Genomic DNA, 14,028 nt, shown 5'->3' with positions numbered 1-14,028 from the left:
AACCGGCTCTCAGAAGGCTTTGGATTATTTTCTCCCCTTTCTCAAAAACTGCTTCTGCTCTATTACCCCATACAATGATGGCATCAATGTACCGTCAGTACTCCAGGGCTTCACCCTGCTCCAGTGCAGTCTGAATCAGTCCATGGCAAATGGTGGGGCTGTGCTTCCACCCCTGCGACAGTCGATTCCAGGTGTGTCGGACACCCCTCCAGGTAAAAGCAAACTGTGGTCTGCACTCTGCTGTCAGAGGGATGGAGAAAAAAGCGTTAGCAATATCGATCATGGCATACCACTTGCCTGCCTTCGACTCTAGTTCGTACTGAAGTTCTAGCATGTCTGGCACGGCCACGATAGTCCACTGTCAATCTTCATTCCCCATTAGACATTCGCACCGGCCATATGGGACTGTTAAATAGGGAGCACGTCTTGCTGATGACTCCTTGGCTCTCTAGCTGACAAATTGGTTAATGGATAGGGATTACAGAGTCGCGACTGGTGAGATATTGCCGTCGCTGCATTGGTGTTGTGGCAGTTGTTCTTCGACCCTCAGCAATCCCACAACAGAAGGATCCTCTGAGAGAACAGGTAGCACAGACAGCTGTTTAGGTTCTTCTGTTTCCAAGGCAGCTATACCAAGAGCCCAGTAATACTCCTTTGGGTCCTGAAAATACCCTCTTCTGAGATCATCTATACCAAGAATACATAGAGCATCTGGGCCAGTCACAATGGGGTGTTTTTCCTACTCTTTTCCCCTTAGGCTCACCTTGGCCTCCAGTATAGTCAAGTGTTGAGACCCCCCTGTCACTCCTGAAATACCAATGGCCTCTGTCCCTTTAAAATTTGATGGTATTAGGGTGCATTGAGCACCAGTGTCCACTAGTGTCTTATACTGCTGGGGGTCAGATGTGCCAGTCCATCAAATCCACACGGGCCAATAAAGTCCATTGTCCCTGTCCTCCACCGGGCTGGAGGCTGGGCCCCTCTAATGTTGGTCACAATACCCACTAACCATAAAGGGGTTAGTGTGGTGTGCACAGGTTTCAGCCTCATCTTGATCCCTCACTGCTTGCGAATACAAATCATAAGTTCTTCTCATTGGATCGTGAGCAGAGTCGACATTTCTGCTCTGTTTGGGCACGTGATTACTGGAGAGCGGAGCAGCATTTCTCCTAACAGAACCCCGTTTTGCACTTGTTCTTCCTTACAACTCACATACCTGCTCTTCTAGGAGGTAGGTAGGTCTTCCATCCCATTTCTTCATGTCTTATCCATAGTCATGCAGGCGATGCCATAGCTTCCCCTGTGGTGTGTACTTGATCTTTCCAGTAGAGAAATGACTGTTCCTAATACCCAAGATCCTAGTCTGTGCAGGTGGGGAGCAGGACATGTCCTCTTTAAATTGCTGGAGTTCTTCAGAGAGTTTCTCCACAGCCGTGATGAGAGAGGAAGAGAGACTTTCTTCCCACTGACGTAGCCGGAGAGCCAGGTCATCCAGTGTTTGTCTCTTTTCATCTCCCCAGCCCATTACTGATAATGCACTGGCATATGATGAGGGTGTGCTCTGTACAAACTTCTGCCACATGGGCCGGGTGCATTGGACTTCATCTGGATCTGTGGGTAGCTGCACATTATCTGGGTCACAGTCAACCCTTTCCTACACTGCTAGTGCCCCCAAGTATTGAATCCCTCTCTCCATAGTGGTCCACTTATTTGGACGACATACAAAATCCTTCTTGAAGGGATACCCCTCCCTCACACTTGACAGGAGTCACCTCCAGAGACTGAGATTTTGTATCTTCTTTCCAGTGACTTTGTCGATGCTGCCTTCCCTAGCAAGGGATCCCAGCTGCCTGGACTCCCCACCCTCTAATTGCACACTGCTGGCCCTGCTATCCCAGCATCTGAAGCAGCCAGGTAACCAGTTGCTCACCTGGATGGTGGCTGAAATCTTTTCGCATGTCTCGCAGCTCACTTGGGGATAAGCATCCGGTGACTATCACTGGCTCTGCCTCCTCCTCCTGTTCTCGTGACGGGCCTGGTTCATCATCACCCTGTGCCCTGCGAGGGGATTTTCTTCTGTATTTCTTCTTAAGTCTGGCAGCAACTGAGACCGTCATGGGTTGGTTTTCTGGTTCAGCTGCAGCACCTGTCCTCGGGCTTGTAGTGGCTGCAGTTTCTGTTACTTTTTCACCAGATCCAGAGCCATTCTCTTCCTCTTGAGGGTGCTGAACAGTGTTTAATAGCACCCAATAGGCGTGGGCCAGGCCCCAGCACATTGCAGTGAGCTGTGCCTCTCTGGAAATATCCGGGTGACAACATACTTTTTCCAAATATATTACTACTTCCTCAGGGTTCTGCACCTGTTTAGGAGTGAAGTTCCAATACACCGGAGGTCCCCACCATTCTAGGAACTTGCCCATGCTACTCCACACCCTCAGCCACTCATCATTCTCCACCCTTGGAGCAGGTTTCCAGGTGATTCTCTTAAATAGTTGCTTAATCTTGAGCAAAATCTGAACCACATGCAGGAACACACTAGCTCCCAGCAGTAAGATGACCATGCTAATGTCAACATTCCAAGGATATCTGAAATTCTTGAATGTCTCAAACATAATTGTAGATAGCCCTGGGACCGATGACTGCACCCTCTCATAGATCAGCATTACATAGTACAGCAAAACCAAAATCTTAAGCCAGCTCTGACAGATGGTGACCAACAGCATGGGAAATGCATATTGCAAATGAAGAGATAAAATCTTAAGGAGCCAAGTAATCAACATTATTACCCATTCTGTCATTAGCTCAAAGCTCAGGCCCCAGGTTGGGCACCACAAAGACTGTTGAGGTTTTGAACTCAGCCAGTAGCTAATCACTAGGTGGCCAGTCATTTACATCCCCCCCACCCACGCCCCTGGTGAAATAGGGGAGGGATAAATAAAGAAAATGTAGGTAGAATAAAAAAAAAATTAGTGACAGTAAGACAACAACAGTAACATTAGTAAGTCCAAATGGGCAAATTGCAGCAGTGTCTAACTGACCGGTGACTGGTACGCAGCGCACCCAACAGCAGTGATCCGACTGCCCAGAAATCCCACCATGCTACTGAAGAACCGAAACCAAAACGGGGCATGAGTGAGCACGCATCCCCCTACATATACTGAGCATGACGTCCCATGATATGGAATAGTTCAATGTCTGAACGGGGTCTGGCCCTGTAACTGTGCTGACTCTCAGCCCAAGGAAAGTTAACTCTATCCCGGCTGAAACCAGGACACTCACGCAATTGGAAGAGATTAGCATAGAGAGTCCTTCAGAGGTGGAGTACCCTGAGCAGAGCAGCTTCACACAGGATTCCAGCCACGCACAGCATGTCATGCAGAGCCCTGTCACAGACAAGAAAGAGTGCCTCGCCCCTGCTTCAGCCATTCAAACCATTACAGGCCTTCCCTGCAGGACAGCAATTCTACACAACATTTCTGTTGTCACAGTAAAAGTTCCCCTGTGGACGTCTTGCTCACAGGTGTCTTCCTCACTAGGAGCAAGTGGGAGCTGCCTGCAGGTTCCCTGGTTACCGGGAGATGGCTGAGCTTATCCTGCTGCCCAGGGATTTGTGCAGCACAAAGCAGAAGAGCACAGCACAGGCCTGCACCTTCCCAGATTCTCTGGATAGTGGACCAATCACTCCTCGATATACAAGAGTCTCCTGGTCAGAATTGCTACACCAGCCTCTCTCTCCTCAAGACTTCCCTTTTTATCGGGGCCTTTGTAGAAGGGATGGCTGTAGTCCTCTGCATTTCCTCAGAGGGAATCCTCTCCCTGGTGGTAGTTTTTACCAAACACCTGGGACTCCCGCAGACACTCTCTAAAGGAACACGTATTCTGTCTTTGTGACATCCGTCTCCTAAAAACCTTTAGAATTAAAAATATTTGTAATGAAAAACCTCAGATTTGCCACCTGCAGCTGGAGCTGCTTGGAGACATGGAACAGGCACAGCCCCCACCTCACTGCTCTGCAGAGGCCTTTGCACACCCAGGGTCCCTGTCAGGGGAGGGGACAGTTTCCCCCGACCTGCATCTAACTGGGCTCTGTTGCACCCAAGAGCTCAGTGCTTAAAGACCCAAGGTGTCCTGCCAGCATTTCCCTGCTCCCCATGATTTTTCCAAATGCTCTGTCGGCCACGACTCGAAACTGAAGGAATTTACACACTCAATTTGACCTCAGACTAGGCACAAAATGAGAAAAAAAATCCCAGCCTCTTGGAAACCTTGACAGAACTTTTGCAGGAAGAACATCTCTACAAAGACCACTGTCTCCACACAAGGCATTGAGGCATTCCCTTTATTTCACTTTTACACACAAGGGTATCCCGGTTTACAACAGTACACTTCATAACTGCAGCACCACACAGCGCGAGGGCGTCCAAATCCTCCGTGTCACATGGCCTTCACCCAAACAATCTGTAATTATACATGCGGTGTCAGTCCTTCTGAAGAGGAATAGGGGAAGACAATGCTAAACGAAGCTCACAGAGTAGAAGGAGAAAGGGCAAAACGGAGAATGCAAATGCTCTAACAAAATCCCAGAAAATTATGTCAGGACAGCTTGCCACTCCCAACCAGAAACCTCTGAATTTAGCAACAACAAGGACAAGAACAAACTCAACGGCTCTTTGACAAGTTCATCTCAGTCCTGCCTTCAGACAAAGTCCTCTGAAGGAACTTGGGGACTTTTTCTGCAATGCAACCAAAAGCAATGAACACGAATTTCCAACTCTGAACACTTCCAGCCTCTGCCAACACCGTTGGTGCTGCTCTATTTACAAGGCAATCCCAAGGAGGCAGCCCACGCGCCCAACCCCCTCTTATGGGCCAAAGGAAGATCTCGTGCCTTTTGCTGCTCTTCCCCTAGAGAAGATGTGGCTGCTGTCCTCAGAGGGTCCCAGTACCCTTCATGCCTGCCGAGTGGGAATTGTGCACATTGCAATAGTTAGGTGTGTGCAACGCCCTGCTTCTCTGAGCAGCACCAGTGCAGCGTACACAGACACAGAGATCTCCAGGACCCAGAGAAGAACGAGCCCCGTGTTTGGAGCACATTGTGACACAGTATTCCCAGCTTACTTCCTTTTGTGACCAGGGACAAGGGCTACGTGCATTTCTGTAAGCAGGTGAGCTGACTGACTGACCATCACATTGCATTACAGAATGGAATTTGAGGATCCACTGTCTTGGGTAATTGCAAACAAGACAAAAGTTTAACAGGGGACCCTGGAAACAGTCCCAGTTTGGAAATATTTCACAGATGCCCATAAAGAATGTGAAACATATTATTTCCTGGGTGAAGAGCATTAGTTCCTTTAGTATGCTTGTCTTTTGGCGGCGAAGAAAACCTTTCAGAGGACTTCAAATTTGTGAAGTAGTTGGTGGCAAGCATTGCAAATGTAGATTTACTCTGGAGGAAAAACTGTCACACACTGCAGCAAAGATCCCTTCCTATCCCAAGGTAGAAAGCCTCTGGCCGTGCGGACTCTATGCTAGTTAAAGGAAAGACTACTGAACTGTTCTGCAGAGAGCGTCCCTGGGTTCTCTGGTGCCGTGTCCTCCACGGCCACAGGGCCATGGGGGAAATGGAGATCATCATCTGTGCCTCCGCCCATGGCACTGAGCTGTGGTGGCAGGCTGGGGACCACGGGCTTCAGAAACTTGAACTCGCTGTTGCCCGAGCCCGTCGTCAGGCTGATCTCATAGCAATAGGGGTGGGGCAGGGTCCCCGCAGCGGCCGCATCAGCCAGGCCGCTCTGCAAGTGCCCAGTGCCATAAAGCACGTGCTCACCCTTCAGCTCCTTTCTCTTGCACACCTTGCGAGTGACAAAGGCTGCTGTGGACACGAGGAAGAGGAGTGAGATGAAGACCAAGGAAATGATTAAATAGGTGGTCAGGGAGCCACCCTCGTCCTCCGTGGTCAGGCTGCTGTGGGGCAGGCGCACGTCTGAGAAGTCCTTGAGCAGGAGTGCGCTCAGTGCAGCAGTGGCTGACAGCGGTGGCCGCCCGTTGTCTCGCACCAGGATGACGAGCTTCTGCTTCATGGCGTCCCTGTCTGTCACGGGCCTCCTCAGCCGCACCTCCCCGCTTTGGGCACCCACGGCAAACAGCCCGGGGTCAGTGGCCCTCAGCAGGTGGTACGAGAGCCACGAGTTCTGCCCTGAGTCAGCGTCGACGGCCACCACTTTGGTGACGAGGAAGCCAGCCTCAGCTGACATGGGCACCAGTTCGCTGGACGCTGGGCTGCTGTCCTGGGCTGGGTACAGCACCAGCGGCACATTGTCGTTCTCGTCCACCACAAGCAGGCGGACAGTGACATTGGCACTGAGAGGAGGAGTCCCTGCATCCGAGGCGCTCACCGAGACCTCGATCTGCCTCACCCGCTCGTAGTCCAGGGGCCGCAGCACAAACACGCGCCCGTTCTCTGAGTTCACGGAGATGCAGGAGCAGGGAGCCTGCTCTGCCGGGTGGGCTGGGGCCAGGGAATAGGTCACCTTGGCATTGGGACCCACATCAGCATCCGAGGCGCTGACGGCTCCAACGAGCACCGTGGGAACATTGTTCTCATGCACGTACATGGTGTATGATGTCTGGTTGAAGACAGGTGCGTTGTCGTTGACATCGGAGATGTCCACTGTGAAGGTCTGGGTGGCTGTCAGAGGAGGCGACCCCTCATCTGCTGCTGTGACAGTGAGGATGTACTGAGCCGTCTCCTCCCGGTCCAGCACGCTCACTGTCACCAGCTCATAGTAATTCTTATAGGCCGGCCGCAGGGAAAACGACAGCTGCTCCTCGAGGGCACAGGAGATCTTCCCATTGGCACCAGCATCCCGGTCCTTGACAGCAAAGAGGGCGATCACTGTCCCAGGTTGTACGTTCTCGGGGAGGGGGCTGCTGAAGGAACTGACCACCAGCTCCGGCGCGTTGTCATTCACATCCACCACCTCCACCAACACTCTGCAGATTGCTGAGAGACCCCCGCCATCCGTGGCCCGCACACTGAGCTCGTGAGTCTCTGCTGTCTCAAAGTCCAGAGGTTTTGTAAGTCGAATTTCACCACTCACCGGGTCAATCACAAATGCTGAGTGGCTCTGGCCAACCACTTGGCTGAACTGGTAGGTGATGTCCCCATTAGGTCCTGCATCCCAATCGGTTGCCACCACCCTGAGAACCACAGAGCCCTCTGGGGAGTTCTCCAAAACTTGCCCAGTGTACCGCTCCCGCGTGAAGATGGGAGCGTTGTCATTGACATCCAGAACGACAATGTGGATTTGGGTGGTGCCACTCCTGGGTGGAGAGCTCCCGTCCATGGCAATGAGACTGAAACCCACCTCTGCCTGCTCCTCTCGGTCTAGCGCCTTTTCCAACACCAGTTCCACGTATTTGTCTCCATTACTCCGACTCCCGTAGGAGACACTGAAGTACTGGTTCTCGGGAGCGATGCTGTAAGCCTGGACACCGTTGCTGCCAACATCCAGGTCCCGAGCCCCCTCCAGCGGGAAACGCGAGCCCGGGTCGCCCCTTTCCGGGATCTTCAAAGTGACTTGTTCCTCCGGGAAAGCGGGCGAGTGGTCGTTGATGTCCTCCACGGCCACCTCGACCCGAAAGAACTGCAGGGGGTTGGCCAGCAGCAGCTCCAAGGGGAGCGTGCACGCCCCGGACTGCCCGCACAGCTCCTCCCGGTCCAGCCTCTCCGCCACGACGAGGCGGCCGGTGCCGCGGTCTAAGCGAAAGCGCTGCCGGCCGTCCTCCGAGGCCAGGCGGGCGCGGCGAGCCGAGAGCTGCGCCGGGGCCAGCCCCGCGTCCTCCGCCACGTTGCCCACCACGGAGCCGCTCTCGCCCTCCTCGGCTACGGAGTAGCGCAGGGGCTCGGGGCGAGCGGGCGGCAGGGAGAGGAAAGCCGCGAGACAGAGCACTTGCCTTGCGATCGCCATGTCGGGGCGGCGGACAGCCTCCGTCTCGCCGATCGCCGATCGCCCGCGCAGTCCTCCGCGGAAAGCGGCGCCCGGGAGCAGCGCGGCGGGGCGGCGGCCGCTCTCCCTCGCTTGTCGCCGCGGCCGTCAGGCGGCCCGGAGCGCGGCCGCCGGGGCCCGGCAGCGGATGGCCGGGGGCACCGCTCGCCGCCCGCCCCGGCTCGGCTCGGCTCGGCTCGGCTGCGCTGGGCTGCTCTGCGCTGGGCTGGGCTGCGCCGGGCGGTGGCGAGCAGCGCAGGGCCGGGCTCGGCCGCCTCCCCGCCCGCAGCCGCTCGCTCGGCGCCGCCTTGGCCGGGAGCACCACCCTGCGGCCCGCGGCGGGACTGCGCCGCCGCCGCCCGCCGCCCGCGCTGCCGGCTCGCCCCGGCACACGGCCCCGTGCGCACCCGCGCGGCTGCCGGCCGCTCGCCCGCCTCGGGACCCGCGGCTGAAGGGATTCAACAGGCCCCGGACGGACCCCGCACGGACAGTGCGCGTCCACCGCACAGTACCTCCACCGGCGCCATCGGTCTCCCGGTGCGACACAAGGAGACTTGGCCAAAGCCTTGCAGGGGCCCCGGCAGGTGACACCCGAAGCTCTTCCCTTGTCCCCTGACGCAGTCACTCCAGCACAGAGGGCCACCACGTTGCTCAGGCAAGACTTGCCCTTGGTGAGGCCGTGCTGGCTGTCTCCAGTCGCCTCCCTGTCCTCCAGGTGCCTGCGCGTAGCTTCCAGGAGGATCCGTTCCATGAGCTTCCAGGGGTGACGCTGACAGGCTGGTAGTTCCCAGGCTCCTCCAAGATACCCTTTATAAAAATGGCTGCAATCTTTCCCTTCTTCCAGTCTCTGGCCACTTCCCCTGTCTGCCGTGACTTTTCCAGAACCCTGGAGGGTGGCTTGGCACCACATCAGCCAACGCCCTCAGGACTCTGGGATGCAGCTCGCTTGCTCCCATTGACTTGTGTATGTTCCGGTTCCTCACGTGCTCTTGAACCTGATCTTCTCCTACAGTGGGAGGGACTCTGCTCCCCCAGTCCCTGCCTTGAGGTCCATCCACTGGAGAGGTGTGGCAAGAGAGACTGACCGTGAAGAGTGAGGCAGAAATTTGCAAAGTTCCTCAGTCTTCTTCTCTCTTGTTACCAGCTGGCCAGTCTTGTTCATTGTGGACTGCACTTTCTTTGACCTTCCTTTTCTGGCTGACATACCCATGGAAGCCCTTCTTATTATTCTTGGTGTTCCTGGCCAAGGCCAGCTCCAGACACACTTTGCCTTTCTGACCCCATCGCTACACAACCGGTCAATCTCCCTATACTTTTCCCAGGACACCTCTCCCTGCTCCCACTGCCTCTGCATTTCCTTCTTGCCTTTAATTTGAACAGCGGGTCCCTACTCAGCCATGCCAGTCTCCTGCCTTCCTTTCCTGATTTCTTGCACATGGCGACTGAGAGCTTTGGGGCTCTATCGAAAGCATCCTTACAGATCTGCCAGTTCTGTTCTGCTCCCTTGTCCCCAACGGCAGTTTCCCAGCATGTGCCATTGGTGGCTCCCTGAACAGATGGAATTTTGTTTTCCAATATTTCAGGCTACTGCCAGTTGCGCTGTTTCCACTTCTGTAACCACCCCCACAGCTCATTTGCCACCATCCATGAGTCAGTACATAGGTAGTGCAGTGGCTACTTTTCTCGCTCAGTGATATTCAGTGCCAGCTGGATGGCTTTTGCCTCTGCGAACTGGCTCGATTCACCGTCTCCTTCAGCAGCTTCAGCAGGACTGCACGCAGCTGCTTCCCACCTTCCATGTTTCTCCACATTATGACAGGGCACATCGCTTGTCATTATCCAGTAGTTTATAATATGTGGGGCCTCTTCAGCAGGCATCACCTCTTCCTCTGGTGCCATTCCAAAATCTCTGCCTTCTGGCGATTTGTAATCACATCCAGTATTCCTGGATGGCTGGGGCTACGTATTCGAGTCTGTTGTGTGATTAATGCAACCCATTTACTCCACGTGGCATCAGTTGTACGGTGTGTAGAGGGGACACTCCTTGTGAACATCCAGTCCTGCACTGGCCGTTGGGGTGCCAGGAGGAGTTGTACATCAGTCCTGATCACCTCTGAAGCAGCTCAGACCCCTTCACATGCTGTGAATATCTCCTTTTTGGCTGCAGTAGAGGGGGCCTCACATCCTCTGTATCCCTCACTCCAAAACCCCAGGGATCGACCCCAAGTCTCCCCTGGTGCTCTCTGCCAGAGACTCCAGGTAGGGACATTCTTCCTGGCTGCAGCACAGAGCACGTGTTTAACTTCTTGTCCTGTCTGAACTGGCCCTAGGGCTACTGCATGGACTATTTCCTGTTTAATTTGTTCAAAAGCTTGTTTTTGCTCTCGGCCCCCTATAAAATCATTCTTTTTCTGGGTCACTTGATTGAGAGGGCTTACACTCTGACAAGGGTAATTTGGAATGTGCAGTCTCCAGACATCCACAAGAGATAAGAACGCTTGTGTTGCCTCTCGGGTAGTTGGTGGGGTCATAGCTGTTATTTTATTAATCACCTCCATTGGAATCTGACGATGTCCCTCTTGTCATTTTACACCTAAAAACTGAATCTCCTGTGCAGGTCCCTTGACCTTTCTGTGCTTTATGGCAAAACCGGCTCTCAGAAGGCTTTGGATTATTTTCTCCCCTTTCTCAAAAACTGCTTCTGCTCTATTACCCCATACAATGATGGCATCAATGTACCGTCAGTACTCCAGGGCTTCACCCTGTTCCAGTGCAGTCTGAATCAGTCCATGGCAAATGGTGGGGCTGTGCTTCCACCCCTGCGACAGTCGATTCCAGGTGTGTCGGACACCCCTCCAGGTAAAAGCAAACTGTGGTCTGCACTCTGCTGTCAGAGGGATGGAGAAAAAAGCGTTAGCAATATCGATCATGGCATACCACTTGCCTGCCTTCGACTCTAGTTCGTACTGAAGTTCTAGCATGTCTGGCACGGCCACGATAGTCCACTGTCAATCTTCATTCCCCATTAGACATTCGCACCGGCCATATGGGACTGTTAAATAGGGAGCACGTCTTGCTGATGACTCCTTGGCTCTCTAGCTGACAAATTGGTTAATGGATAGGGATTACAGAGTCGCGACTGGTGAGATATTGCCGTCGCTGCATTGGTGTTGTGGCAGTTGTTCTTCGACCCTCAGCAATCCCACAACAGAAGGATCCTCTGAGAGAACAGGTAGCACAGACAGCTGTTTAGGTTCTTCTGTTTCCAAGGCAGCTATACCAAGAGCCCAGTAATACTCCTTTGGGTCCTGAAAATACCCTCTTCTGAGATCATCTATACCAAGAATACATAGAGCATCTGGGCCAGTCACAATGGGGTGTTTTTCCTACTCTTTTCCCCTTAGGCTCACCTTGGCCTCCAGTATAGTCAAGTGTTGAGACCCCCCTGTCACTCCTGAAATACCAATGGCCTCTGTCCCTTTAAAATTTGATGGTATTAGGGTGCATTGAGCACCAGTGTCCACTAGTGTCTTATACTGCTGGGGGTCAGATGTGCCAGTCCATCAAATCCACACGGGCCAATAAAGTCCATTGTCCCTGTCCTCCACCGGGCTGGAGGCTGGGCCCCTCTAATGTTGGTCACAATACCCACTAACCATAAAGGGGTTAGTGTGGTGTGCACAGGTTTCAGCCTCATCTTGATCCCTCACTGCTTGCGAATACAAATCATAAGTTCTTCTCATTGGATCGTGAGCAGAGTCGACATTTCTGCTCTGTTTGGGCACGTGATTACTGGAGAGCGGAGCAGCATTTCTCCTAACAGAACCCCGTTTTGCACTTGTTCTTCCTTACAACTCACATACCTGCTCTTCTAGGAGGTAGGTAGGTCTTCCATCCCATTTCTTCATGTCTTATCCATAGTCATGCAGGCGATGCCATAGCTTCCCCTGTGGTGTGTACTTGATCTTTCCAGTAGAGAAATGACTGTTCCTAATACCCAAGATCCTAGTCTGTGCAGGTGGGGAGCAGGACATGTCCTCTTTAAATTGCTGGAGTTCTTCAGAGAGTTTCTCCACAGCCGTGATGAGAGAGGAAGAGAGACTTTCTTCCCACTGACGTAGCCGGAGAGCCAGGTCATCCAGTGTTTGTCTCTTTTCATCTCCCCAGCCCATTACTGATAATGCACTGGCATATGATGAGGGTGTGCTCTGTACAAACTTCTGCCACATGGGCCGGGTGCATTGGACTTCATCTGGATCTGTGGGTAGCTGCACATTATCTGGGTCACAGTCAACCCTTTCCTACACTGCTAGTGCCCCCAAGTATTGAATCCCTCTCTCCATAGTGGTCCACTTATTTGGACGACATACAAAATCCTTCTTGAAGGGATACCCCTCCCTCACACTTGACAGGAGTCACCTCCAGAGACTGAGATTTTGTATCTTCTTTCCAGTGACTTTGTCGATGCTGCCTTCCCTAGCAAGGGATCCCAGCTGCCTGGACTCCCCACCCTCTAATTGCACACTGCTGGCCCTGCTATCCCAGCATCTGAAGCAGCCAGGTAACCAGTTGCTCACCTGGATGGTGGCTGAAATCTTTTCGCATGTCTCGCAGCTCACTTGGGGATAAGCATCCGGTGACTATCACTGGCTCTGCCTCCTCCTCCTGTTCTCGTGACGGGCCTGGTTCATCATCACCCTGTGCCCTGCGAGGGGATTTTCTTCTGTATTTCTTCTTAAGTCTGGCAGCAACTGAGACCGTCATGGGTTGGTTTTCTGGTTCAGCTGCAGCACCTGTCCTCGGGCTTGTAGTGGCTGCAGTTTCTGTTACTTTTTCACCAGATCCAGAGCCATTCTCTTCCTCTTGAGGGTGCTGAACAGTGTTTAATAGCACCCAATAGGCGTGGGCCAGGCCCCAGCACATTGCAGTGAGCTGTGCCTCTCTGGAAATACCCGGGTGACAACATACTTTTTCCAAATATATTACTACTTCCTCAGGGTTCTGCACCTGTTTAGGAGTGAAGTTCCAATACACCGGAGGTCCCCACCATTCTAGGAACTTGCCCATGCTACTCCACACCCTCAGCCACTCATCATTCTCCACCCTTGGAGCAGGTTTCCAGGTGATTCTCTTAAATAGTTGCTTAATCTTGAGCAAAATCTGAACCACATGCAGGAACACACTAGCTCCCAGCAGTAAGATGACCATGCTAATGTCAACATTCCAAGGATATCTGAAATTCTTGAATGTCTCAAACATAATTGTAGATAGCCCTGGGACCGATGACTGCACCCTCTCATAGATCAGCATTACATAGTACAGCAAAACCAAAATCTTAAGCCAGCTCTGACAGATGGTGACCAACAGCATGGGAAATGCATATTGCAAATGAAGTGATAAAATCTTAAGGAGCCAAGTAATCAACATTATTACCCATTCTGTCATTAGCTCAAAGCTCAGGCCCCAGGTTGGGCACCACAAAGACTGTTGAGGTTTTGAACTCAGCCAGTAGCTAATCACTAGGTGGCCAGTCATTTACATCCCCCCCACCCACGCCCCTGGTGAAATAGGGGAGGGATAAATAAAGAAAATGTAGGTAGAATAAAAAAAAAATTAGTGACAGTAAGACAACAACAGTAACATTAGTAAGTCCAAATGGGCAAATTGCAGCAGTGTCTAACTGACCGGTGACTGGTACGCAGCGCACCCAACAGCAGTGATCCGACTGCCCAGAAATCCCACCATGCTACTGAAGAACCGAAACCAAAACGGGGCATGAGTGAGCACGCATCCCCCTACATATACTGAGCATGACGTCCCATGATATGGAATAGTTCAATGTCTGAACGGGGTCTGGCCCTGTAACTGTGCTGACTCTCAGCCCAAGGAAAGTTAACTCTATCCCGGCTGAAACCAGGACACTCACGCAATTGGAAGAGATTAGCATAGAGAGTCCTTCAGAGGTGGAGTACCCTGAGCAGAGCAGCTTCACACAGGATTCCAGCCACGCACAGCATGTCATGCAGAGCCCTGTCAC

The 14,028-nt window shown here is 52.8% G+C and overlaps 1 protein-coding gene across 1 annotated transcript; it reads right to left on the bottom strand.

The window, feature by feature from the left end:
* Positions 1-4,335: 4,335 nt before the first annotated feature.
* LOC141965143 (protocadherin beta-15-like) lies at positions 4,336-9,610 on the bottom strand. Its single transcript, XM_074916290.1, has one exon. The coding sequence runs from the start codon at positions 7,971-7,973 to the stop codon at positions 5,532-5,534; it is 2,442 nt and encodes an 813-aa protein (XP_074772391.1). The 5' UTR covers positions 7,974-9,610; the 3' UTR covers positions 4,336-5,531.
* Between the last annotated feature and the right edge of the window lie 4,418 nt (positions 9,611-14,028).

This window comes from Athene noctua, chromosome 12 (assembly GCF_965140245.1).
Source record: "Athene noctua chromosome 12, bAthNoc1.hap1.1, whole genome shotgun sequence".
Classification (NCBI taxonomy): domain Eukaryota; kingdom Metazoa; phylum Chordata; class Aves; order Strigiformes; family Strigidae; genus Athene; species Athene noctua.
Note: the sequence above shows the minus strand (reverse complement) of the source record. Positions and strands in the feature narration are given on the sequence as shown.

Bases quoted from the DNA above. Each gene is read 5' to 3' on its own strand.
- LOC141965143 (XM_074916290.1), bottom strand. From the start codon at position 7,973: ATGGCGATCGCAAGGCAAGTGCTCTGTCTCGCGGCTTTCCTCTCCCTG.